Source organism: Rattus norvegicus, chromosome 4 (assembly GCF_021556685.1).
Source record: "Rattus norvegicus strain SHRSP/BbbUtx chromosome 4, alternate assembly SHRSP_T2T, whole genome shotgun sequence".
NCBI classification, from domain to species: Eukaryota; Metazoa; Chordata; class Mammalia; order Rodentia; family Muridae; genus Rattus; species Rattus norvegicus.
Genome location: NC_141537.1, coordinates 158,795,552 through 158,822,736, shown reverse-complemented (window position 1 = coordinate 158,822,736; position 27,185 = coordinate 158,795,552). Strand labels below are relative to the sequence as shown.

Sequence of the window (27,185 nt, the reverse complement as noted above, 5' to 3'; positions counted from 1 at the left end):
ATATATTTCGTTAAATTTAATATAATTTTTAATAAATAATGTATATATTGTATTCCCCTCTTGTGCTGCCCAGCCACCCTGCTCCTGAACACGAGACCTGCTTTGGGGTGGTTGATATACCCAGTGTTTTCCATTGGAGAAAAATTATTAGGTCTTGTGACGACCATAAATTTCCCCATTACTATGTGTTAACTCTTTTTATCACATCACAGAGATGTTCAGGGTGAACAGTTCTAACAATAAGGTGATGAATGTGCATATAGTTTTTATTTATTTATTTATTTATTTTTATTTATTTATTTTAACTTGAGTATTTCTTATTTACATTTCGAGTGTTATTCCCTTTCCCGGTTTCCGGGCCAACATCCCCCTAATCCCTCCCCCTCCCATTCTTTATAGTTGTTCCCCTCCCCATCCTCCCCCCATTGCCGCCCTCCCCCCAACAATCACATTCAGTCTTAGCAGGACCCAGGGCTTCCCCTTCCACTGGTGTTCTTACTAGGATATTCATTGCTACCTATGGGGTCAGAGTCCAGGGTCAGTCCATATATAGTCTTTAGGTAGTGGCTTAGTCCCTGGAAGCTCTGGTTGCTTGGCATTGTTGTTCATATGGGGTCTCGAGCCCCTTCAAGCTCTTCCAGTTCTTTCTCTGATTCCTTCAATGGTGGTCCTGTTCTTAGTTCAGTGGTTTGCTGCTGGCATTCACCTCTGTATTTGTTGTATTCTTGCTTTGTCTCTCAGGAGAGATCTACATGCGGTTCCTGTCTGCCTGCACTTCTTTGCTTCATCCATCTTGTCTAATTGGGTGGCTGTATATGTATGGGCCACATGTGGGACAGGCTCTGAATGGGTGTTTCTTCTGTCTCTGTTTTAATCTTTGCCTCCCTATTCCCTGCCAAGGGTATTCTTGTTCCCCTTTTAAAGAAGGAGTGAAGCATTCACATTTTGATCATCCGTCTTGAGTTTCATGTGTTCTAGGCATCTAGGGTAATTCAAGCATTTGGGCTAATAGCCACTTATCAATGAGTGCATACCATGTGTGTTTTTCTATGATTGGGTTACCTCACTCAGCATGATATTTTCCAGTTCCAACCATTTGCCCACGAATTTCGTAAAGTCATTGTTTTTGATAGCTGAGTAATATTCCATTGTGTAGATGTACCACATTTTCTGTATCCATTCCTCTGCTGAAGGGCATCTGGGTTCTTTCCAGCTTCTGGCTATTATAAATAAGGCTGTGATGAACATAGTGGAGCACGTGTCTTTTTTATATGTTGGGGCATCTTTTGGGTATATGCCCAAGAGAGGTATAGCTGGATCCTCAGGCAGTTCAATGTCCAATTTTCTGAGGAACCTCCAGACTGATTTCCAGAATGGTTGTACCAGTCTGCAATCCCACCAACAATGGAGGAGTGTTCCTCTTTCTCCATATCCTCGCCAGCATCTGTTGTCACCTGAGTTTTTGATCTTAGCCATTCTCACTGGTATGAGGTGAAATCTCAGGGTTGTTTTGATTTGCATTTCCCTTATGACTAAAGATGTTGAACATTTCTTTAGGTGTTTCTGAGCCATTCGGCATTCCTCAGCTGTGAATTCTTTGTTTAGCTCTGAACCCCATTTTTAATAGGGTTATTTGTTTCCCTGCGGTCTAACTTCTTGAGTTCTTTGTATATTTTGGATATAAGGCCTCTATCTGTTGTAGGATTGGTAAAGATCTTTTCCCAATCTGTTGGTTGCCGTTTTGTCCTAACCACAGTGTCCTTTGCCTTACAGAAGCTTGTGCATATAGTTTTAAATTTCAAATCCAGAAATATCTGTCGTAGGATATTTAATCACACTCTTCACCCTGATATTGTGCTTATTTACTAAACAAACAAACAAACTAACAAACAAACCCCTTTTTATAGTTGTGGCATGGCTCAGTCCTAGAGTTACTTTGTAGAAGAAAGCACCCAATAGGTCCCCTATTGAAGGAATCAGAGAAAGAACTGGAAAAGCTTGAAGGGGCTCGAGACCCCAAAAGTACAACAATGCCAAGCAACCAGAGCTTCCAGAGACTAAGCCACTACCTAAAGACTATACATGGACTGACCCTGGACTCTGACCCCATAGGTAGCAATGAATATCCTAGTAAGAGCACCAGTGGAAGGGGAAGCCCTGGGTCCTGCTAAGACTGAACCCCCAGTGAACTAGTCTATGGGGGGAGGGCGGCAATGGGGGGAGGGTTGGGAGGGGAACACCCATAAGGAAGGGGAGGGGGGAGGGGGATGTTTGCCCGGAAACCGGGAAAGGGAATAACACTCGAAATGTATATAAGAAATACTCAAGTTAATAAAAAAAAATGTGAAAAAAAAACCACAAAAAAAAGAAATGTAAATAAGAAATACCCAATTTAAAAAAAGATGGAGGAAAAAAGAAAGGATGGAAACAATTTCATAATCTCTCTCAAATACCCTTCAAAGCCTTCCACATATCCATTGTAATCCCCTGTGAAATTTCAATGTCATTTTTTTAAAGCAAGCAAATGAAAACATATCTAAGGATGAAATATCCTAAAACTTACCTGGAGTCACACAAGACCCCAAATAGCCAGAACAATAAAGCGAAAGGCTGTGCTTCATCTTATTTCAAAAATACTTCACAGCTATAGACATTTAAGCATAATGATACTGACAAAACATAAAAACCACAAACACAGATTACCAGGACAGAATTTATCTATAAGTAATTGTACACATGGATAGTCAAGAAATACTTGAAATGAATGCCAAAAACATACAATGGGGAAATGGTGAGTGGAAAACAGATTCTTGGAGACACGAGAATTAAACTATATTAATATCTCACGCCATATTAAGAAATCAACCAGAATTGTTTGGATTTAAGCTTTAGAAGTGGTTCTTCCTTTCTACTCATACTCTGACTATTCTGGCATATTATCAACTTGTAAAATTGAATTGCTTCGGTCCCCAGCTCCGAAAAAAAAAAGAACCAAAAAAAAAATTGAATTGCTTGGCATATTTACCAGACTTTGAATTATAACTATCTCTGTTAGAATCAAGGTCACACTTTATACTTGCTTCTCTCTCCAAATGTATTTCTTCTGTTGGCTATGTTTGTTTTTGAAGATTTACATATCTTATGGTTCTGTTGTTGAAAATCAAACATCATATTTCACATAACAATAACTGAGTTAAAAGTCCTTCAAAATAAAGTTTTATGTTATTTTAAGAAATGAAAATAACTTCTAATTGAGGGGCAGAAAGTGACAAATCAGGGAGAGATTTGACAGAATAAGTCAATGATAGGGTATACCCAACTCCCATAAGAGCAGACAGGAAGGAGAGGCAATTTGCTGGTGTCCTACCTCCTACAATTAGGTACTGAGGTGGGACACAGTGACAGATGAAGGACAAAGGATGAAAATCTCTGCCCATTAACACTCTCTTACTGTCCTGGTACCCAAAAACTGATGGCTTCTGGGGATTTAATTCTCATTTTCTATTTTGGGAGTAGAAGTTGATGGCCTTTGTCAATTAACTTGGTTTTGCTCTTCCTAGGCCAAGAGCTGATGACTTCCTGCAACTGATTCCTGATGATAGCAGAAGAGGATTAAGAAAAGAAAATTTTTTCCATTGGATGGTTTTGGCTCCTTTGTCAAAAATCAAGTGACCATAGGTATGTGGGTTCATTTCTGTGTCTTCAATTCTATTCCACTAAAATATCTGCCTGCCTCTATACCAATACTATACAGTTTTTATCACTATTGCTCTGTAGTACTGCTTGAATTCAGGGATAATGATCCCCCTGGAAGTCCTTTTATTGTTGAGGATAGTTTTAGCTATCTGGGTATTTTGTTATTCTAGATGAATTTGAAAATTGTTCTGTCTAACTCTATGAAGAATTGGATTGGAATTTTGAAGGGGATGCATTGAATCTGTAGATCGCTTTTGGTAAAATGGCCATTTTTACTATATTAATCCTGCCAGTTGATGAGCATGGGAGATCTTTCCATCCTCTGAGATCTTTTTCAATTCCTTTCTTCAGAGGCTTGAAGTTGTTATCATACAGATCTTTCACTTGCTTGGTTAAAGTCACACCATGGTATTTTATATCACTTGATTTTTGACAAAGGAGCCAAAATCATCCAATGGAAGAAAGATAGCATTGTCAGCAAATGGTGTTGGTTCAAACTGGAGGTCAGCATGTAGAAGAATGCAGATCGATCCTTCTTATCACCCTGTACAAAGATTAAGTCCAAGTGGACTTCACCAGATACACTCAAACTAACAGAAGAAAAAGTGGGGAAAAATCTCAAACACATGGGCACTGGAAAAAATTTCCTGAACAAAACACCAATGGCTTATGCTCTAAGATCATGAATCAACAAATGGAATTTCATAAAACTACAAGTAGGAAAAAGGACACTGTTGTTAGGACAAAATGACAACCAACAGATTGGGAAAAGATCTTTACCAATCCTATGACTGATAGAGAGCTTATATCTAAAATATACAACGAACTCACAAAGATAGATTGCAGGGAGACAAATAACCCTATTAAAAATGGGGTTCAGAGCTGAACAAAGAATTCACAGCTGAGGAATGACGAATGATTGAGAAGCAACTAAAGAAATGCTCAACATCATTAGACATAAGGGAAATGCAAATCAAAACAACCTTGTGATTCCACCTCACACCGGTCAGAATAGCTAAAATCAAAAACTTGGGCAACAGGAGATGCTGGCAAGGATGCGGAGAAAGAGGAACACTCCTCCATTTTTGATGGGATTGCAGACTGGTACAACCATTCTCATAATCAGTCTGGAGATTCCTCAGAAAATTGGACATTGAACTACCTAAGGACCCAGATATACCACTCTTGGGCATATACCCAAAAGATGCCCCAACATATTACAAAGACACATGCTCCACTATGTTCATAGCAGACTTATTTATAATAGCCAGAAGCTGGAAAGAACCCGGATGACCTTCAACAGAGGAATGAATACAGAAAATATGGTACATCTATACAGTGGAATACTACTCAGCTATCAAATACAATGACTTTATGAAATTCATAGGCAAATGGATGGAACCAGAAAATATCATGCTGAGTGAGGTAACCCAATCACAGAAAAACACACATGGTATACACTTAGTGATAAGTGGATATTAGCCCAAATGCTCGAAGTACCCTAGATGCACAGAACACATGAAACTCAAGAAGGATGACCAAAATGCAAATGCATCACTCGTTCTTTAAAAAGGGAACAAGAATACTCTTGGGAGGGAATAGGGAGGCAAAGTTTAGAACAGAGGCTAATGGAACGCCCATTCAGAGCCTGCCCCACCTGTGGCCCATACATACACAGCCACCAAACTAGGTAAGATGGATGAAGCAAAGAAGTGCAGGCCAACAGGAGCCGGATGTAGATCTCTCCTGAGAGACACAGCCAGAATACAGCAAATACATAGGAAAATGCCATCATTAAAACACCTAACTGAGAATTGAACCCCCGTTGAAGGAATCAGAGAAAGGACTAAAAGAGCTGAAGGGGCTTGAGACCCCATATGAACAACAATCCCAACCAATCAGAGCTTCCAGGGACTAAGCCACTACCTAAAGACCATACATGGACTGACCCTGAGTTCCAACTGCATAGGCAGCAATGAATAGCCTAGTAAGGGCACCAGTGGAAGGGAAAGCCCTTGGTCCTGCAAAGGCTGGACCCCCACTGTACAGGATTCTTGGGGGGAGCGTGGTAATGGGCAGAGGATGGGGAGGGGAACACCCATATAGAAGCGGATGGCGAGGGTTAGGGGGATGTTGGCTTGGAAACTGGGAAAGGGAATAACACTTGAAATGTAAATAAGAAATATCCAATTTAATAAAGACGAAAAAAAAAGAATAGAAAAGAAACTTAGGCTTCCTGGTTGCTGCCACCGCAGAGAGCCCTTGGGCAGCACGCCGCGAGCAAACTTGAGCCTCAGGACCACAGGTAAGACCAACTTGTCTGCTGCAAGAGAGCTGCCTGGTGAGATCGGGACTCACAGAGGCAGAGTTCATCTAGGACCGGGCACATCCTGTGTTTGCCGGAGGTCCTACGCCCGCGGATCCCGGCCCGCAGCAGCTCTCTGCTCTCAGACCCTGTGGGAAAGAGACCTCACCGCCTGATCAGGTGGGCACTCCTGAGGCTGCAGAGCAGAAGAGACCACCAACACTGCCCACCCCTGCCCACATCCCTGGCCCAAGAGGAAACTGTATAAGGCCTCTGGGCTCCTGTGGGGGAGGGCCCAGGAGCGGCAGGACCCCTGCCTGAGACACCGCCGGAACCTGAGGGAAACAGACCAGATAAACAGTTCTCTGCACCCAAATCCCGTGGGAGGGAGAGCTAAACCTTCAGAGAGGCAGACAAGCCTGGGAAACCAGAAGAGACTGCTCTCTGTGCACACATCTCGGACGCCAGAGGAAAAAACCAAAGGCCATCTGGAACCCTGGTGCACTGAAGCTCCCGGAAGGGGCGGCACAGATCTTGCTGGTTGCTGCCGCTGCAGAGAGCCCGTGGGCAGCACCCCACGAGCGAACTTGAGCCTCAGGACCACAGGTAAGACCAACTTTTCCGCTGCAAGAAAGCTGCCTGGTGAACTCAAGACACAGGCCCACAGGAACAGCTGAAGACCTGTAGAGAGGAAAAACTACACGCCCGAAAGCAGAACACTCTGTCCCCATAACTGACTGAAAGAGAGGAAAACAGGTCTACAGCACTCCTGACACACAGGCTTATAGGACAGTCTAGCCACTGTCAGAAATAGCAGAACAAAGTAACACTAGAGATAATCTGATGGCGAGAGGCAAGCGCAGGAACCCAAGCAACAGAAACCGAGACTACATGGCATCATCGGAGCCCAATTCTCCCACCAAAACAAACATGGAATATCCAAACACACCAGAAAAGCAAGATCTAGTTTCAAAATCATATTTGATCATGATGCGGGAGGACTTCAAGAAAGAAATGAACTCCCTTAGGGAAACACAGGAAAACATTAATAAACAAGTAGAAGCCTACAGAGAGGAATCGCAAAAATCCCTGAAAGAATTCCAGGAAAACACAATCAAACAGTTGAAGGAATTAAAAATGGAAATAGAAGCAATCAAGAAAGAACACATGGAAACAACCCTGGATATAGAAAACCAAAAGAAGAGAAAAGGAGCTGTAGATACAAGCCTCACCAACAGAATTCAAGAGATGGAAGAGAGAATCTCAGGAGCAGAAGATTCCATAGAAATCATTGACTCAACTGTCAAAGATGATGTAAAGTGGAAGAAGCTACTGGTCCAAAACATACAGGAAATCCAGGACTCAATGAGAAGATCAAACCTAAGGATAATAGGTATAGAAGAGAGTGAAGACTCCCAGCTCAAAGGACCAGTAAATATCTTCAACAAAATCATAGAAGAAAACTTCCCTAACCTAAAAAAAGAGATACCCATAGGCATACAAGATGCCTACAGAACTCCAAATAGATTGGACCAGAAAAGAAACACCTCCCGTCACATAATAGTCAAAACACCAAACGCACAAAATAAAGAAAGAATATTAAAAGCAGTAAGGGAAAAAGGTCAAGTAACATATAAAGGCAGACCTATCAGAATCACACCACACTTCTCGCCAGAAACTATGAAGGCCAGAAGATCCTGGACTGATGTCATTCAGACCGTAAGAGAACACAAATGCCAGCCCAGGTTACTGTATCCTGCGAAACTCTCAATTAACATAGATGGAGAAACCAAGATGTTCCATGACAAAACCAAATTTACACAACATCTTTCTACAAATCCAGCACTACAAAGGATAATAAATGGTAAAGCCCAAAATAAGGAGGCAAGCTATACCCCAGAAGAAGCAAGAAACTAATCGTCTTGGCAACAAAACAAAGAGAATGAAAGCACACAAACATAACCTCACATCCATATATGAATATAACGGGAAGCAATAATCACTATTCCTTAATATCTCTCAACATCAATGGCCTCAACTCCCCAATAAAAAGAAATAGATTAACAAACTGGATACGCAACGAGGACCCTGCATTCTGCTGCCTACAGGAAACACACCTCAGAGACAAAGACAGACACTGCCTCAGAGTGAAAGGCTGGAAAACAACTTTCCAAGCAAATGGTCAGAAGAAGCAAGCTGGAGTAGCCATTCTAATACCAAATAAAATCAATTTTCAACTAAAAGTCATCAAAAAAGATAAGGAAGGACACTTCATATTCATCAAAGGAAAAATCCACCAAGATGAACTCTCAATCCTAAATATCTATGCCCCAAATACAAGGGCACCTACATATGTAAAAGAAACCTTACTAAAGCTCAAAACACACATTGCACCTCACACAATAATAGTGGGAGATTTCAACACCCCACTCTCATCAATGGACAGATCATGGAAACAGAAATTAAACAGAGATGTAGACAGACTAAGAGAAGTCATGAGCCAAATGGACCTAACGGATATTTATAGAACATTCTATCCTAAAGCAAAAGGATATACCTTCTTCTCAGCTCCTCATGGTACTTTCTCCAAAATTGACCATATAATTGGTCAAGAAACGGGCCTCAACAGGTACAGAAAGATAGAAATAATCCCATGCGTGCTATCGGACCACCACGGCCTAAAACTGGTCTTCAATAACAATCAAGGAAGAATGTCCACATATACTTGGAAATTGAACAATGCTCTACTCAATGATAACCTGGTCAAGGAAGAAATAAAGAAAGAAATTAAAAACTTTTTAGAATTTAATGAAAATGATGGTACAACATACCCAAACTTATGGGACACAATGAAAGCTGTGCTAAGAGGAAAACTCATAGCGCTGAGTGCCTGCAGAAAGAAACAGGAAAGAGCATATGTCAGCAGCTTGACAGCACACCTAAAAGCTCTAGAACAAAAAGAAGCAAATACACCCAGGAGGAGTAGAAGGCAGGAAATAATCAAACTCAGAGCTGAAATCAACCAAGTAGAAACTTAAAGGACCATAGAAAGAATCAACAGAACCAAAAGTTGGTTCTTTGAGAAAATCAACAAGATAGATAAACCCTTAGCCAGACTAATGAGAGGACACAGAGAGTGCGTCCAAATTAACAAAATCAGAAATGAAAAGGGAGACATAACAACAGATTCAGAGGAAATTCAAAAAACCATCAGATCTTACTATAAAAACCTATATTCAACAAAACTTGAAAATCTTCAGGAAATGGACAATTTCCTAGACAGATACCAGGTACCGAAGTTAAATCAGGAACAGATAAACCAGTTAAACAACCCCATAACTCCTAAGGAAATAGAAGCAGTCATTAAAGGTCTCCCAACCAAAAAGAGCCCAGGTCCAGACGGGTTTAGTGCAGAATTCTATCAAACCTTCATAGAAGACCTCATACCAATATTATCCAAATTTTCCACAAAATTGAAACAGATGGATCACTACCGAATACCTTCTACGAAGCCACAATTACTCTTATACCTAAACCACACAGAGACACAACAAAGAAAGAGAACTTCAGACCAATTTCCCTTATGAATATCGATGCAAAAATACTCAACAAAATTCTGGCAAACCGAATCCAAGAGCACATCAAAACAATCATACACCATGACCAAGTAGGCTTCATCCCAGGCATGCAGGGATGGTTTAATATACGGAAAACCATCAACGTGATCCATTATATAAACAAACTGAAAGAACAAAACCACATGATCATTTCATTAGATGCTGAGAAAGCATTTGACAAAATTCAACACCCCTTCATGATAAAAGTCCTGGAAAGAATAGGAATTCAAGGCCCATACCTGAACATGGTAAAAGCCATATACAGCAAACCAGTTGCTAACATTAAACTAAATGGAGAGACACTTGAAGCAATCCCACTAAAATCAGGGACTAGACAAGGCTGCCTACTCTCTCCCTACTTATTCAATATAGTTCTTGAAGTTCTAGCCAGAGCAATCAGACAACAAAAGGATGTCAAGTGAATACAGATCGGAAAAGAAGAAGTCAAAATATCACTATTTGCAGATGATATGATAGTATATTTAAGTGATCCCAAAAGTTCCACCAGAGAACTACTAAAGCTGATAAACAACTTCAGCAATGTGGCTGGGTATAAAATTAACTCAAATAAATCAGTTGCCTTCCTCTATACAAAAGAGAAACAAGCCGAGAAAGAAATTAGGGAAACGACACCCTTCATAATAGACCCAAATAATATAAAGTACCTCGGAGTGACTTTAACAAAGCAAGTAAAAGATCTGTACAATAAGAACTTCAAGACACTGAAGAAGGAAATTGAAGAAGACCTCAGAAGATGGAAAGATCTCCCATGCTCATGGATTGGTAGGATTAATATAGTAAAAATGGCCATTTTACCAAAAGCAATCTACAGATTCAATGCAATCCCCATCAAAATACCAATCCAATTCTTCAAAGATTTAGACAGAACAATTTGCAAATTCATCTGGAATAACAAAAAACCCAGGATAGCTAAAACTATCCTCAACAATAAAAGGACTTCAGGGGGAATCACTATCCCTGAACTCAAGCAGTATTACAGAGCAATAGTGATAAAAACTGCATGGTATTGGTACAGAGACAGACAGATAGACCAATGGAATAGAATTGAAGACCCAGAAATGAACCCACACACCTATGGTCACTTGATTTTTGACAAAGGAGCCAAAACCATCCATTGGAAAAAAGATAGCATTTTCAGCAAATGGTGCTGGTTCAACTGGAGGGCAACATGTAGAAGAATGCAGATCGATCCATGCTTATCACCCTGTACAAAGCTTAAGTCCAAGTGGATCAAGGACCTCCACATCAAACCAGACACACTCAAACTAATAGAAGAAAAACTAGGGAAGCATCTGGAACACATGGGCACTGGAAAAAATTTCCTGAACAAAACACCAATGGCTTATGCTCTAAGATCAAGAATCGACAAATGGGATCTCATAAAACTGCAAAGCTTCTGTAAGGCAAAGGACACTGTGGTTAGGACAAAACGGCAACCAACAGATTGGGAAAAGATCTTTACCAATCCTACAACAGATAGAGGCCTTATATCCAAAATATACAAAGAACTCAAGAAGTTAGACCAGAGGGAAACAAATAACCCTATTAAAAAATGGGGCTCAGAGCTAAACAAAGAATTCACAGCTGAGGAATGCCGAATGGCGGAGAAACACCTAAAGAAATGTTCAACATCTTTAGTCATAAGGGAAATGCAAATCAAAACAACCCTGAGATTTCACCTCACAACAGTGAGAATGGCTAAGATCAAAAACTCAGGGGACAACAGATGCTGGCGAGGATGTGGAGAAAGAGGAAATCTCCTCCATTGTTGGTGGGATTGCAAACTGGTACAACCATTCTGGAAATCAGTCTGGAGGATCCTCAGAAAATTGGACATTGAACTGCCTGAGGATCCAGCTATACCTCTCTTGGGCATATACCCAAAAGATGCCCCAACATACAAAAAAGACACGTGCTCCACTATGTTCATTGCAGCCTTATTTATAATAGCCAGAAGCTGGAAAGAACCCAGATGCCCTTCAACAGAGGAATGGATACAGAACATATGGTACATCTACACAATGGAATATTACTCAGCTATCAAAAACGACTTTATGAAATTCGTAGGCAAATGGCTGGAACTGGAAAATATCATCCTGAGTGAGCTAACCCAAACACAGAAAGACATACATGGTATGCACTCACTGATAAGTGGCTATTAGCCCAAATGCTTGAATTACCCTAGATGCCTAGAACAAATGAAACTCAAGACAGATGATCAAAATGTGAAAGCTTCACTCCTTCTTTAAAAGGGGAACAAGAATACCCTTGGCAGGGAATAGAAACGCAAAGATTAAAACAGACACAGAAGGAACACCATTCAGAGCCTGCCCCACATGTGGCCTATACATATACAGCCATCCAATTAGACAAGATGAATGCAGCAAAAAAGTGCAGGCCGACAGGAGCCGGATGTAGATCGCTCCTGAGAGACACATCCAGAATACAGCAAATACAGGGGCAAATGACAGCAGCAAACCACTGAACTGAGAACGGGACCCCTGTTGAAGGAATCAGAGAAAGAACTCGAAGAGCTTGAAGGAGCTCGATACCCCTTATGAACAACAATGCCAATCAACCAGAGCTTCCAGGGACTAAGCCACTACCTAAAGACTATACATGGACTGACCCTGGACTCTGACCTCATAGGTAGCAATGAATATTCTAGTAAGATCACCAGTGGAAGGGGAAGCCCTTGGTCCTGCTAAGACTGAACCCCCAGTGAACGTGAGTGTTGGGGGGAGGGCAGTAATGGGGGGAGGGGGGGGAGGGGAACACCCATAAAGAAGGGGAGGGGGAGGGATTAGGGGGATGTTTGCCCTGAAACTGGGGAAAGGGAATAACACTCGAAATGTAATTAAGAAACACTCAAGTTAATAAAAAGCTCTCTTTGTTAAAAAAAAAAAAAAAGAAACTTAGTTACATGGACTCTTTACTCATTGATCCTGAGGACTCTGCCTAGGAAGGCAAGAGGGCCAAAGTTGGTTATTAACTCTTCCTGAGACAGACAGACAGACAGACAGACAGACAGACAGACAGACAGAGAAAGAAGGACAAGAAAAAGAAAGAAGAAAGAAATAGAGAGAAAGGAAGGAGGGAACGAACGAACAAATGATCAAATAAACAAATAAACAAACCAAGGAACAAAGGAATGAAGAATCAAAGAAAGTCAAGGACACAAAAAACATACATTGCGAGAAGTAGGAGGCCTTTCTTTTTGCCTTCAGTTACAAAAATCTTCTATGTAAGAAAAAATCCCCTCATATATAACATGGTATGCAAATGGGAATTACAGAAGAAGGGAGATTATAAGTTCAAAGCAGTGTTTCATTGCATAAGCTCATGATAAGTTCAAAGCAACAGTTTTTCATATGTCCTTGCTTTTTCACAGTGAATGCCTGTGGCCTATTTCTTTGATCTATCATTGAATAAATGTTTTTTCCTTGATCATTAATTTGTTCCGATCCTTTTTTTCCTAGCACAATTAGTCCATGAGACTTGAAGTTATACAGAGCTCTATTTGCAACTTTTATTTTATAGGCCACTTGAGAATACTTGTATCAATTTAGGAGCAATATAAAATAATGATCAGAAATTAGAAAATCATCAATTCATCTAAGCAGCATTACTACATAAAAGTACATCTTCATATTGATTCCTCAGGAAATCTGCCCAATAGGGTGGGAAAATACCCAGGAAATCAGTAAGCAGTGTAGTAGTGGGAAGAAAAAGAAGCAGTATCTGAGTCAAAGTCTCTGGGGTCTTTGCCTCTCAGAGAAAAATTGTCAGCCATGAATATCTGTGGGCTATCTCCAGAAGACTTACTCGTTTACCATAGCCTTTCCTAGATGGCTTCTGTCAGTAACTTAAAGGAACAGTGCATGAAGGCAGAGACAGAATCAGCCAGAATTTCAAAAACAGTCAAAAGATTGTAACACATTACAAAGGTAATATGAAGCCAAGTAGAGTAAATTTAGCCAGAAACTGAGAGAAGTCAGATTGAACAAGTCAGCTAGGAGAAGAGTTGAGCCAGAGTAGCTGATGTGAACCAGCCAGCCTGAACTTGGAAAGTGATAGACAAGGTAATCTTATTAAGCGTCAAGTCTCAAGGTCTATAAACATTCTAGCCCTGACATAGATTGCAATGAGTCTAGAAGCTTCCAGAAACAAGCACAGGTTAGCAGATAGGGGCGGTAAGCCCCAGAAATGACAATTAACTTCATGAAAATAAAAGTTATATTTACAAATACCTACTTACAGAGACTGTTTTTGACCATACATCTTTACTTACCAAAGTCAGTTACTTCTACTAAAGTCTTGACTATCTAGAAAACATCCCAAGGCTTTTTTTAACTATGTAGGCCATGGGTGTATATTATCATTACAAAAATTAAACTATCTGAAGAATTAATCCGAAATGAATCAGTAATTCTTGCAGTGATTCTGCAGACAAAAAGTTCTGGTATTTGGCATTGGAAAGGACAAAGTGAAGGCACTCTCAGCCTGCAGGTACTCAGCAGTCCCCTAACCCCATTTTCTGAGGAATTCCACTCTCGGATCAGCACATGGTGATGACTTCAAAGATACTCACCTGACTGTGGTGTTCACCAAAAGTTATGAGTTCCTCATTTAGGGAAAAATGCTGAACACTGTGAGACTCAAAGACAAACTCGCCAACTTTCACTTGAGCTTTGCTACCGTTCTGCAGAGACTGGTAATTAAAGATGTCAAGCTTGGTTGCTGAAACCTCCTTGTTTACTACATTCTCCTCATTGGAGCTTCTCCTAAGTTGGCCCTTTTGTAAGAATGGATGAAGCTAAAGGAGAAAATAACTGTCAGAATTTGAAGTATAAGTCACTGAGATGCAAATAAACATGGGTACATTAACTGCCTTCTCTTTCCCCAACTATATATTCCTGTGGGCTTTGATTATTATTTCATTTATCAAACATTTATCATAGGGCTAATATATGCCAGCAATAGGGCTATATGTAGACATTAGCATAGTCATGTGCTATTACCTATATGACCTTTGCCTTATAGAAGCTTTTGAATTTTATGAGATTCCATTTGTTTATTGTTGATCTTAGCACCTGAGCCATTGGTGTTCTGTTCAGGAAAATTTCCACAGTGCCCATGTGTTCAAGGATCTTTCCACAATAGCACCACTATTGAGAATCAAAAACTGAATTTTTCTCATTCACTCCCTGATGAAATGAGGACTTCTAGATTAGAATCTAGGAAAGATTCTAATTTTTATGAAAAATAAGAACAATTTGAATGAGGTGCTTTTTGCATAATAGCTTTTAAGAAAAATACCTTTTTCTTTCACAATTATAAATTACTAAAATTCAACAAAATATTCAGCTTTTGAAATATAAAAGTTGTAGTTAGAGAGGGAGGGGAAAGAAGAACACATATGATATAGAAATGTAGGGAATCATGCCATAGAGAACTGAAAAGGTGGATGGTAGTAAGAGGGAATGAAGTGGGGATAAGTTAACCAAACCTGAAGATATATAAAGAAGTTACACATAAAGTTAAAACATATGTAGCAGAGGATGGCCTTGATGGACATTAATGGGAGGAGGGGCCCTTGGTCCTGTGAAGGCTAGATACCTCAGTGTAGAGGAATGCCAAGGCAGGGAGAAGAATTGGGTGGGTGGGTAAGAGAACACCCTCCTAGAAGCAGGGGTGGGGGTATGTGGTAGGAGGGTTGTGGAGGGGAAAATAGGAAAGGTAATAATATTTGAAATGTAAATAAATAAAATATCTGTAAAAAATCAAAAAAGAAAGAAAAAATATAATTTAAAAAGAATTTGAACAGAGGTTTTACAGTTTATTATATAAAACAGAACCAAGACTATACTGATTATGATCATTTCCCTTAGTTACATATATGAACCAGATAATATTCCTGAAGACACTCCACACCATGGATGCAGGGCACAATAGCTAGGGTGGAGATAAGCTGAAAAATTTCTCCCTACTTTTCTGTTCTGTTTGTCTGTCTGTCTTGCACATTTCATACTGGCAGAAGCTGAACTACAAGCTGCTAGGGGAAAAATGTCAGCAGAGGCTTTTCCCAACGAGGGACCTTACATTCTATAATAGCAATTTCCCAGATACAATGTGCATACTGGAGAAATACTGGCACAACTGTTATGGGAATAAATAACTGCTCACTGATTGTATTTGAGGACATCTTTAAAAGAGGGACTCATACCTATTACTGCAAACCTATTCAAGTTCCATGTCTAGGGATATCAGAGTCCTATGGGTGAGCCTAATTCTTCTGTTTTGCTAAGAAGATGCATTACTGAATTGTCTCCTGCATAGTTACACACATGGTATAGTGAAATTGACAGATTATATCAGAGAATCTTCTCTTTTCCAAGAATATCAGTGCTTGAGGAAAAAAATGACTATTGAATACTCATATTTAAATGAGACAGCCATGGGACTGTTCCCTAAGCACAGGAAACATTGTGAAAAGGGGATGGAGAGAATGCAAGAGCAAGATGCTGGACAGGAGGTCCATGAAATGATGTCTTTTAGGTGTGACATGGTCATGGCACTCATGTGCTTATAAAAGCTAAGTTTGCCTGTGTGGGACCAATACAAGATTGAGCCCATAAAATATTTAACTAGAGATTAGGGAGGGGCTAATGAAGTCCAGCCCCTCACATGAGCACTGTTAGCGCCATAACGATTCTGGAAGAGAGGAAGTCATTGCCATCAGATAGAACCACACTTTTGAGTGCCTACTGCCCCATGGCATAGCTGCATTCTCATGCCCACACAGCCATAAATCCAGTGTGTCATGAAAGAAAAAACAAAACAAGAGAAATGAATGCAGGATAGAGACATGGTGAGAGACTGGAGAATCTGTGAGGTTGGAGAAAGTTAAGGGAGGGAGGAAAATGGGTGTGAACAGAAGGTATTATGTACTTGTATGCTTGTATATAGCTGTCAACAAATAAATTATTTTAATAGATCATATAGGATGAATATAAAAAAACTACATCTTACAATTGAAACTAAAAAAATCAGAAAAACAATTCTCTGAAGAAATAAGTGAAAAATATCCCTTCCTTAGAGAGGAAGATGATTTAATTTAAGATTGAATCAGCAAAAAATCATCCTATTAAACTGAAGGGCAAATGAATATGATCTGAGGTAAAAACACACAGGAGTAAAATCGTTCATGTTCCAGCTTTGTAGCAATGTTAAAGGAAACTCTCAAAGAAAAAAATTGCATATGCTACATCTTTAGAAAAATTAAACTCTTGACAGCTCTATTACAACAAATAGAAAAGGGAAAGCAGAAGGGTTGCTGAATGTGCCAGTATTGCTGACATGCAGTATTTTTTATGTTTAGAAAACCACCAGAATTTTTAAAGTGTAACTGATATTCTAAGAGAAAAGTAGAATAGAAAATACAGTTAATTCTAAAGATGTTAGATAATGAGAAGATAACAAAATGAGTCAACTTCCCCCAAATAGAAAATTGTCATATGATATTAATTATTATAAATATCAATAATCAATTTAAGGCGAGTTCACTAAATATATGAATTTAAAACAGAGACAAATTGGGGTAAAACACAATACTCAAACAGATAAACAAAAACCCGCCAAGACTTTGTGCTATTTAACATGAAATTCATAGGGTGAGTCAGTGTTCTTTAAGAATGCAGGGAGTGCGAGCTTACCCCTACTAGAGTACATGGTCTTAAACCCATACATATACATGTAGATCTAAGTAGACTCACTGAGCTCAAAAGAACAGAGCACAAGTAACTGAGAGGATAGGTGGTATGAATAAGAGTGGATGTGTAGGAGAAGGAACAAGGGATGGATTCCACCTAAACACGTTGTGTGAAAGTATGAAGTTCTCAATAGAAAAGAATAAGAAAAAGACAACAGTAGATTAACAAGGTATGCAGGAATATACTGTGCCAACATTAATTAAAAGAAGGTTGGACTTAGTGTATTAAAGAGAGCAAAGTGGCCTTCATAACAAGAAACTTTCCAGATGCTAAAAGGGACATGAAAACAATAACTAATATAAATAGTAAAACAAAAAACCAATAAAGAATGCTAATAAATTGTAATAAAGTTGACAAAATACCCACTTATTTAAGAGAACCATAACCTTTCCAAAATATATGTCCATTAACAATGTCCAAGAAATAGCCAAAGAAGAAAAATAACTATAGATGTTCATAGAGAAATAGGTCAATCCACTTAAATTGCTAATGACGTCAAAATATCTTTATTGAATAGTTTATAGAATAAACATTTAACAGAGTATCTTTTTTAATGGAAAGAATTTCTGTGGTCATAAATAAGGAGACTCAACACTGTGAATATGTCAATTCCATAAAAGTTGACCCGTAGAGTCAGTACAACCATTCTTAAAATGCTAGTAGGTTCTTATGTGGATGTTAGCTAACTTAGTATAAACTATATATATGGAAATGCAAAGACCCTGTAGATAGCACAATACTACAGTATTTAAAGAAAACTAAAAGGCAAATATCTCATAGTCTTACACTTATCAGAAGAAAAAGGCTGTCAGTACTTATTTGTCTTTAAGGGGTCAAGAAATTATCTATATTCTGGAGAGTCTAATCTCTCTGAGAAGAAAAATAAGTGAGTTAGAATTCCTACAAAAATTCCTAGGAATCAGAATCTCAAGGTAAGTTGACAAGAAAAGTATTTGTCCATAATGACATCCAGGAAGAACAATTAAACACAGTTAATTAGTATATCATTTCAAAGATTATGCCATGTTGATATTCCTGGGAGGTCTGCTCCAGAGGTCCAGGAGTCCGGAGGAGATTGACAGAGGAGCTGGAGGTAGTAGAGGAAGGGGAGTCTGACTTTGGAATGTATTACATGAGAGAAAAATATTTTCTTCAAAATTAAAAAAAAATCTTTCCTCTTACAGCTCATGAAACATTATGGAAAAGGAGGCAGAAAGAAGGCGAGAGCCAGTGGGGATGGAGGATACCAAGAAAACAATTTGCTCCCTCTATATTAACATAAGCAAATCTCATATGAAGTCACAGACTGAAACAGCAAGAATAGGGCTTGCATGGGTCCATACCAGGTCCTTTGTTCTTATATTATGGCTTCAATTTTAGTGTTCTTATGTAACTTCTGAGCATGCAAACAAGTATGTGCCTGAATCTTGCATCCTATTTTGGGCTCTTTTTTTTTTTCTGTTGTCTGACTTCTATGTGATAGTTTTTGTTTTATGTTGTTAAAATGTTTTTGTTGTATTTACAGAAAATAAATGATGGATGGATGGATGGATGGATGGATGGATGGATGGATAGATGGATAAATCAATGAAAATCCTGTCAGTAGAGTAAAAATTGACAACTGAACTGTTACTCTTGCTGGGAGAGGGAAAAATCTAGTTTCTCCAAAAAGTGGCTCTGGGCACACCAACCACTCCAGGGCAGCTCTCATATTCAGGAGTGAGTGACCAACAAATAACGGACTCCCAGAGGCCTTTTTATGTGTGCTTTAATTTTTATTACACTTTGACATTTTGTTTTGCCTTATTCTTTGGGGTGTGATTTTATTTTGTTTTCCTGGTTTGAAGGGTTTGTTTGCATATTGAATTTTGGTTAGTTTCTTGAGAAATAACATGGTAAGTAGGAGGCAGGAATCTGGATGAACTTGAGGCAGAAGAATAATATCAGATAAATATAGTTAAAATTTTAAAATGCTTTAATTAGTAAACTATAACCAATGCATAATAATGGCCAGTGGATGAGTACAAGAAAACAGACTCTTCTGGCCTCTGTAGGGAGCTGCACATATGAGATCCTAGAAGTTTTAATAGCATGCATAAGACATAGCAAGCTCAAGCCAGGCTAAAGGAGTTGAGCATGAAGTCCAACCCATAGCTGAGATGACACTGGAAATTGTTAGCTATTGGAGGGGAGAGTCAGTGCTGTTTAAGAATGTAGCCTCTAGAAGGTTGTCCATGCTTCAGTAGAACATAAACTATCCAAAATTATTGGGGCAGCATGAATTGGTCTTGATGGGTTTTAAGAGGATAGGATGGAAATCTCAGTCAGGAAAGGGAAAGCTGTTGGGGAGGGGGATGAATCCAATCAAAACACACACACACACACGCACACAATATATATATATATATAATGAGTAGTCAATGTTCCCAGTAGGTTCAAGTATTTGAGTACTTGGGCCATGTTAGAAGTGTTGTTTTGATAGGTTATGGAATTTTTAGACTATGGAGCATTGCTGGAGGAAGTATGTCGATGGGCTGAAAATATGTAGCCTCATTCCACTTGCTCTCTCTGGTTCCTAAATGTGGTTGAAGATAAGATCTCTCGGCTACTTATTCTAGATACCTGCTGCTCTGTCTCCCGATCATTAAGGACTCTCAATCTTGAGCCTAAGCCAAAATAAGTTCCTTCTTCCATAAGTTACTTTTAGTCACAGTGTTTTATCACTACAACAGAAAACTCATATAATAATAACAAATATTGGCAATAACATGGAGAAAAGAGGATGCTTACGCACTACTTTACTGGTGGGAATGTAAATTAGTTTAGCCATTATGAAAACCAGAAAGAATGTTCCTCACAGAACCAAAAATGGACCTACCATATGATCCAGCTCCATCAGTTCTTAATGTTAACTTGAAGGACTTAAGTTAGTGTATCAGAGGTACTTGACATTACAACTTACTGCAACAATAACAAGATCATGACTCAACTTAGGAGTGTGTAGTGGTTTGAATAAAACTATCCTCCATAGGTTCAGGTAAAGAACACTTGTCACCAGTTGATTGGCACTGTTTCACGCAGTTTTAGAAGTGCAGGCTTTCTGGAGGAAGCTTGTCACTGGGGATGGGTTTTGAGAGTATAGAGAATTTTCTGTTTATTCTATTTGCTTTGTCTTATGGTTGAAATATGAACTCCTGCCCCTGTCAACATGCCTAGTGCTTGCTGCCATGATTCCTTGACACAATGAACACTTTTACCACTGGAACTGTAAGCCAAATCTTTTCTCTTTGAGTATATTTGGACATGATGTTTGTCACAGCAAAAGAAAGTAATTAATACAGTATCTATCAATTAATTAATACATAAATATTTAGCATATACACAGTAGAATTTTATTCATCTATAAAGACTAGTGAAGTTATGGCATTTATGGGGAAATTGGTATGAGGAAATTATCATATTAACAAAAAAGATTCATAAAGTCTTATATTGTAGTTTTTCCTCTCATTTATAGAGTTCAGTTATTTATAAATGCCTAAAATCTCTCTCTCTCTCTCTCTCTCTCTCTCTCTCTCTCTCTCTCTCTCTCTCACACACACACACACACACACACACACAGATATTAATAAGCACATGCATGTGCACATGAATCAACTCAGGCATACATGTGCACACACTTGAATATAAATGTACACACACGGACACACAGAAATGTACACACACACACAGGAAGACTGGATCATCCAAATTTCCCTAGACAAATGCTATGGGAACCAATTGTTCAAATCCTGAGCCTGTGGGGGACATTTCTCATTCAAACCACCACATCTCAGCAGGGAGAGGAAATAGAGTAAAGGATTAAGATGAAATATAGTTAAAATAGTGTTGTATACTCTACACATGAATGTAATTATCCTTATGAAGCCCAATATCAAGTATAATAAATATATACCAATAAATATACTATTCCTAATTATTTTAATAATTAGAAACAAATTTAACCAAGTAGGTAAAATAGCCCTATGGTGAAACTGGAAAATGCTGACAAAACGCATTAAAGAGACATAGGAAGGAAACAGCATCAAGGTTAAGAAAAGTTAATATTGTTTAAAATAGTTCATTATGCAAAAGATTTTATAGATTAGGACAGTCTCTATGAAAATTTAAATGATGTTTTGCTCAGAGACTAGCAAGGCCTAACATCTCCACAAGAGAGGACAGCTCCAAAGAAGTCACATGCCTTTTGTAAATTTAATCAAGAAGAACAAAATTAAAGTATCACATTTTCCATTCCAAATAGTTTGATGAAATTACAGCAATACAAGCATGGCCTATAACAGGCACACATCACAGAGGAGCTGAACAGAAATCCCGAAACCAACCGAAAACACTAGACACCAAGAACAGAAAAAAAATGGTGAAATGTAGTCCTTCCACAAACAAGGTGAGAAACTTCAATTACATTTTTGTCTGTTTCACACACCAAATGAAGTAAAAGCAGATCAAAAACTCAGAATTAAAAAAAAAAAAAACTCCTGGAGTAAGAGGGAGAGGGAAGTCCTTTGATGTCATTGGTCTTGATGATGGTATTTTCAGATATGACATCAAGGGCAGACAATAAAAGCTAAGATAAACTATCCTAACAAAGAAAGATTCTGTGCAGCAAAGAAAATATCCAACAGTGTAAGAGGACAATTTGTGGAATGGAAGAGTATATTTGCAAACGAGACACTTAATGAAGGGTTATTATCCCAAGTTATAGGTAACTCATGAAATTATTTAACCAAAAAGTTAAAATCAGAGGAAGTATTTGTTAGATATTTTTTAAGAAAATGATACATGTGATAATAGTGTGTAGGAAGATATTTAACATCACTGATCTCATGGAAAGGCAAATGCAGCTCAACATGAGCTGCCACTTTGCATGTGTTATCATGCCTGTTGTCAAAATTGAAAACACACAAAAGATTTATGTGATCGAAAGGGATAATTAGTCCTTAGCCTAGTAACAAACTCCCACTCTTGGGTGAGAAACTCTAACTACATTTAGAGGATCTCACCTACAAAAAGGGGTCATGAGAGTGAGAGAGGGCTAGTTGGGAGAAAGGCTCTAACCGGGAAAGAAGGGGTAAGGAATGCAATGGGGTAGGGGTAGAAAATGCCCAACATTCATTATTTAAGTGTTTGAAAGTACCAAACAATAAGCAAACTTAAAACAAACTCAAAAAAAAATAAAGCGTGGTCAATGATGTAGAAGAAGGGACTTTGGCAGGTTATGGAAATGCAATAGCTGTGGGAAAGATCCAGAAGGGGAAACATGTAGAAAGTTGATGTGTCATGATAGTGCTACCCCATTCAGTCCAGCTCCATTTTAAAGAACCTGTTTTTGTTTCAGTTTGGTTGGTGATTTTGTTTTTAAGACAAGGTCTGTCTACACCACCTAGGCTGGCTTCAAACTCGTGATCCTTCTGCGTCAGCCTATCACATACTGGAGAAGAGACATAGATGATAATGTCTAGACTTACAGAAGCTATAAGTTCTTTCTAGGATCTGTTTATCAAAACAAAACAATCTATTGTCATCAAATGTGCCTAAAATTTCTTAAAAACATGCCATATTTATATTTGTATAAGTCTCTTGATTTTCATATTATAATTTTATCACAAATCATTAAAAGCAATAAGGAAAAGATATGTGACAAAGGGTATAAGTATTATTGCTTGAATATGCTTAAGATAGAAAATCCATTTTCAGCATCATACCTATATTGTTTTCTGATAGCAATGTTAGCTCACCTTCAAACACTAAAATGTGGTTTTCATCATTTTTCTCTAACACTTTATGTAGCTGAAATAAACATGAATACTTGGAAGAAGAAGACAGTACCCTAAAGAAGTATGCTAAAAGTATAAATATTTTTCTAACAATAATTAGGAAAGATCATAAATCAAAATGAAGAGCATACAAGCCCAAACACCCTAGGAAAACACAAGACCAGTGATTGCTACCTTCCATGGGAGAGGAGCCTGGGGTAAATCTTTATGGAGTGAGTCTCCTTCCAATGTGAGTAAGAGCTCCTCATGGAGTGCCTGGGCAATAGCATACACAGCTTCATGAACTTTGTAGCTCGAGGGTGAGGTATTCATATCCCAAAAATGCAGAGGTCGTGTACTGAGGTTGCCATTTTGCTCACATTGACTCAGTTCCCTGATCCAGTGCTGATCAAAATAGGGACATTCAAATAAGATTGACCACACATCCTGGATAAAGATATCTTGAGGGTATTTCCTAGGTTGAACACTTCTAAGAAAATTCTTGAATCCCAGAATTTCATCCATGTGAACAGAAAATGATAATCCTCCACCAAAATATGTATAACCTAGATTTTGTTGAAAGGGTAATGTGGTGATATCCCAATCAGAAGTTGTGACCCAGACATTACCGAAAGGGGTATTACAAAAGATAATATAGACAAATCTCAGAAGAGAATATGTGTCACCAAATGCAACAATAACACGGGTCAATGTGAATCTTTCCATAAAATGTTCCCTGTTTCCTGTGTCCTTAGCAGGAAATTCTGGAAACTTTTCTGCAAATGCAACACAAAGTCCATGGTTGTTCATCTCCTCTGTGATGTCCCTAAGGAAGAGTTCTCCCCTCACATCATCTGGAACCACCAGGCCAACCCAGACCCAAGAGAAGTATAGCAGCAGTTGAATAATTCCCTGATACAGAGCTGTGGTGTGCACAGGAAACTGGTAAGGAGACTGGAGCTGGACTTTGGTCTCAAAATTCTGGTCAAAAGGAGCATAGCTGATCTAAATAGAAAGAAAGTTACTATTTAACACAAGACAAATATGTTTTTCTCAAATGATTTGATTTACATTTTCTCTTAATGAACTCTATGAGAAAGTAAATAGTTAAATAACTTTGCTAAGTAATACCACTGTTACCTATGACTCATCACTTTCTTCTCACTGCTCACACCAATTTGATCTTTTTCTTTCCACTTTTATAGAATATATCAAACATGACTGCAAATAGTCTATTTCCTGCTTTCTGTTCATGTAATATCAATCAAATTAGAGCATTTGCAAATCTGTAACTGTCCATACCAGAATTTTCATCGTCCTGATAATGGAAGTAGATAAATACCAATTCTAAATGCCTTTTTCACTTGAGGTTGCAAATCCATAATTAATTATCCAATAATGAGAGATCTATGAAGCATTTTATAATCCACTAGTGAAGTATATTATTTCTCTAGAACTTCCTATGCCTTTTGTCTTTCTGTAATGTTTAAGCTATAGTCAACTATCCTAAAATATGCTTGCTTAGGATAAAAGACTGACTATCAATCTTAATGAATGTCATAAAGTCTCTCTTTAACAGGACACTTTGGTCACCCCCATATCCTTCTTACCAGAGAACTTCAATTGAGATGACTACGATGTCGTTCCTATGCATTTTAGGGCATCTCTTCTGCTGTGGGGAGTAGACTAGATCATTCATTACCCAATCTGCTATATTGAATCACCAATTATCAAATTCACTTTACAATTCAACTTAATCTAATATTGGTATGAATCAATCCTTTTCCTTAAAATGTGCTCTTTAATGAGTTCCGGGATTCTTTCTTTAGCCAAGGAACATATTTCCAAGGTTTAGCCAACACTATCAGTCTGCCTTTCTGAATCTTCTACCTCTCTCTACAATAATGTTATCAGAGTATCTGGCCTCAGATTGGGACTTGATACACATTTCCACACGAATTCCCTAAATAATCTCTTAAAACCAGATGCCCACTGGGTCAAGCCCTGACCTGCTGCTCATGGCAAGGCACCATTCACTGAATTTGGATATTTAGTGAATATTTTACTTATTGTATCCAAAATCATGATAATTGGGTGCAGATTCTCAATACATTTTAATTGATTGGGAGAGAAGGTTGGGTGGGGAGAAGGAGGAGAAATAGGAAAGAAAAAAATCAGAAGATGAAAGGAAAACGAAAACATTGAAGAAGGAAACACTAGCATAAAGGGATATTTAATATTTTATAAATGCACAAAAGTAAGCACTTTAAATAGACGATATATGACAATACAATTTCTTACATCAATAAACTTTGATAATGGGTCCGTGTGTCCCATAAAAGTAAATTAATTAATAAAACATGACCTATGTTATATGAATTAATATAACTTTCTTAATTACACATGTTTCTAAAAATCTGAAGGAATTACTTTTAAAATATAAATAAAAAATGTGTTTGAAATGTAACAAATTGCATCCAAATATAAGGCAAGAGTCTGTGATAGAGGCCTGTTGTTCTGCTGACAGGACAAGCCTAGGGTTCTTTCAGGCCTCTAATACAGATGTTGCTATCAGGAAGACAGCTGTTCCTCAAGGAAAATGGGCTGACAAAGTAGAAAAGCTATAGCTCCCTATTACTCTGAGGGCTATGGCAAGCTGCTGTCTCAGGAAAGAACTGATTGTTTAACACTGACCTACTGTGTGATGCTAAGATTGGGGAGTTTCAGCACCTCACAGAATCTGCAGGGACTTGAACAGGCCTGTATGAGGCTGACTCAGGAGGCAGGTGTGGAAATGGAAGGTCACAATGGCAAGAAACTGAATAGGTAGGAAAAGGCTTTGCTCAGGCAGTTTATGGAGGGAGGATTTAGTTTGCACTTACTGACTAGGAGTTGACCTAAGCATCAGACAAAAACTGTCTGATAGGCCAGAGCCTTAGGGGATGGAAAAACAAAGTATAATGTTATACATGCATGAAGATGTCATGATGACTCCATTTCTATGTAGGCTAAGTGTGTGTGTGCGTGTGTGTGTGTGTGTGTGTGTGTGTGTGTGTGTGTGTGTGTGTGAGAGAGAGAGAGAGAGAGAGTAAATGCATATATATATGTAAATATATACATAGTGAGGCTGAGGAGGTAGCTCAAGGGCATGGATTAGAATCCTCAGCATCCCCATAACAAGTCAGACATAGTATGTGCTTATGCTCCAACATAGCTGGGTAGTGACAGATAAATCCCAAGATTTATCTAGTCAGCTCAAAATCTCAAGGTTGCTCTGCAGTGAAAGACCCTCTTTCAAGGCAGCAGTGTAGGAAGTGATGGAGACGACTGTCTGACCTCCAGGTGTACTGATATGCCTACTTATACAGTACTGACATGCACAACAGTTGCCACATAACCCCCTACACACACAGGCACACTCTCAAGCACACACTCATGGACATATATGAATACATGTACATACATACACACATACATAAACATTGAAAGAGAGAGAGAGAGCAAATAACAATGACACCTCCATGATGTCATAATTCTTCAGTACTAGAAGTCAAAGAGAAAAAGAAAAACTATATGAGATTGGATGCCAGAGACATTCTGTTATGTAGAATGACCAATAGTCACAAATAATCACAAACAGAGCTCACATAAGCTGGTAGATGAAGTAAGAGAATCAATTTTGAATCTAAATAGAACTTAGAAAACAGGCACTTGGTGGAGAAAATTTTAAGTGTGGAGGGAAAAAAGTCTGAAAAAAGATAACCAAATAAAGTTGCTGAAAATCAAAATGCAAGTCAGTTGAATGAAAAGCCTCTGCTGAACTAACTTTCTAAATTTTCTTCAACTCAGGGATGCACTCTGGAAAATGTGAAAGTGAATCAAGAAAGATGCGGGACTTAGCATACAGAGGACCTAACACATGGAACCACTTGAGACACAGCACTCAGGCTGACAAAGAGAA

At 38.6% G+C, this 27,185-nt stretch overlaps 1 protein-coding gene across 1 annotated transcript in view; it reads right to left on the bottom strand.

Moving 5' to 3' along the window:
* Vom2r49 (vomeronasal 2 receptor, 49) overlaps positions 1 to 27,185 on the bottom strand; it is a 44,784-nt gene that overhangs the window by 12,221 nt on the left and 5,378 nt on the right. Inside the window, 2 exon segments of the mRNA NM_001099515.1 lie at positions 14,231 to 14,455; positions 23,420 to 24,229. Coding sequence (NP_001092985.1) covers positions 14,231 to 14,455; positions 23,420 to 24,229 — 1,035 coding nt within the window.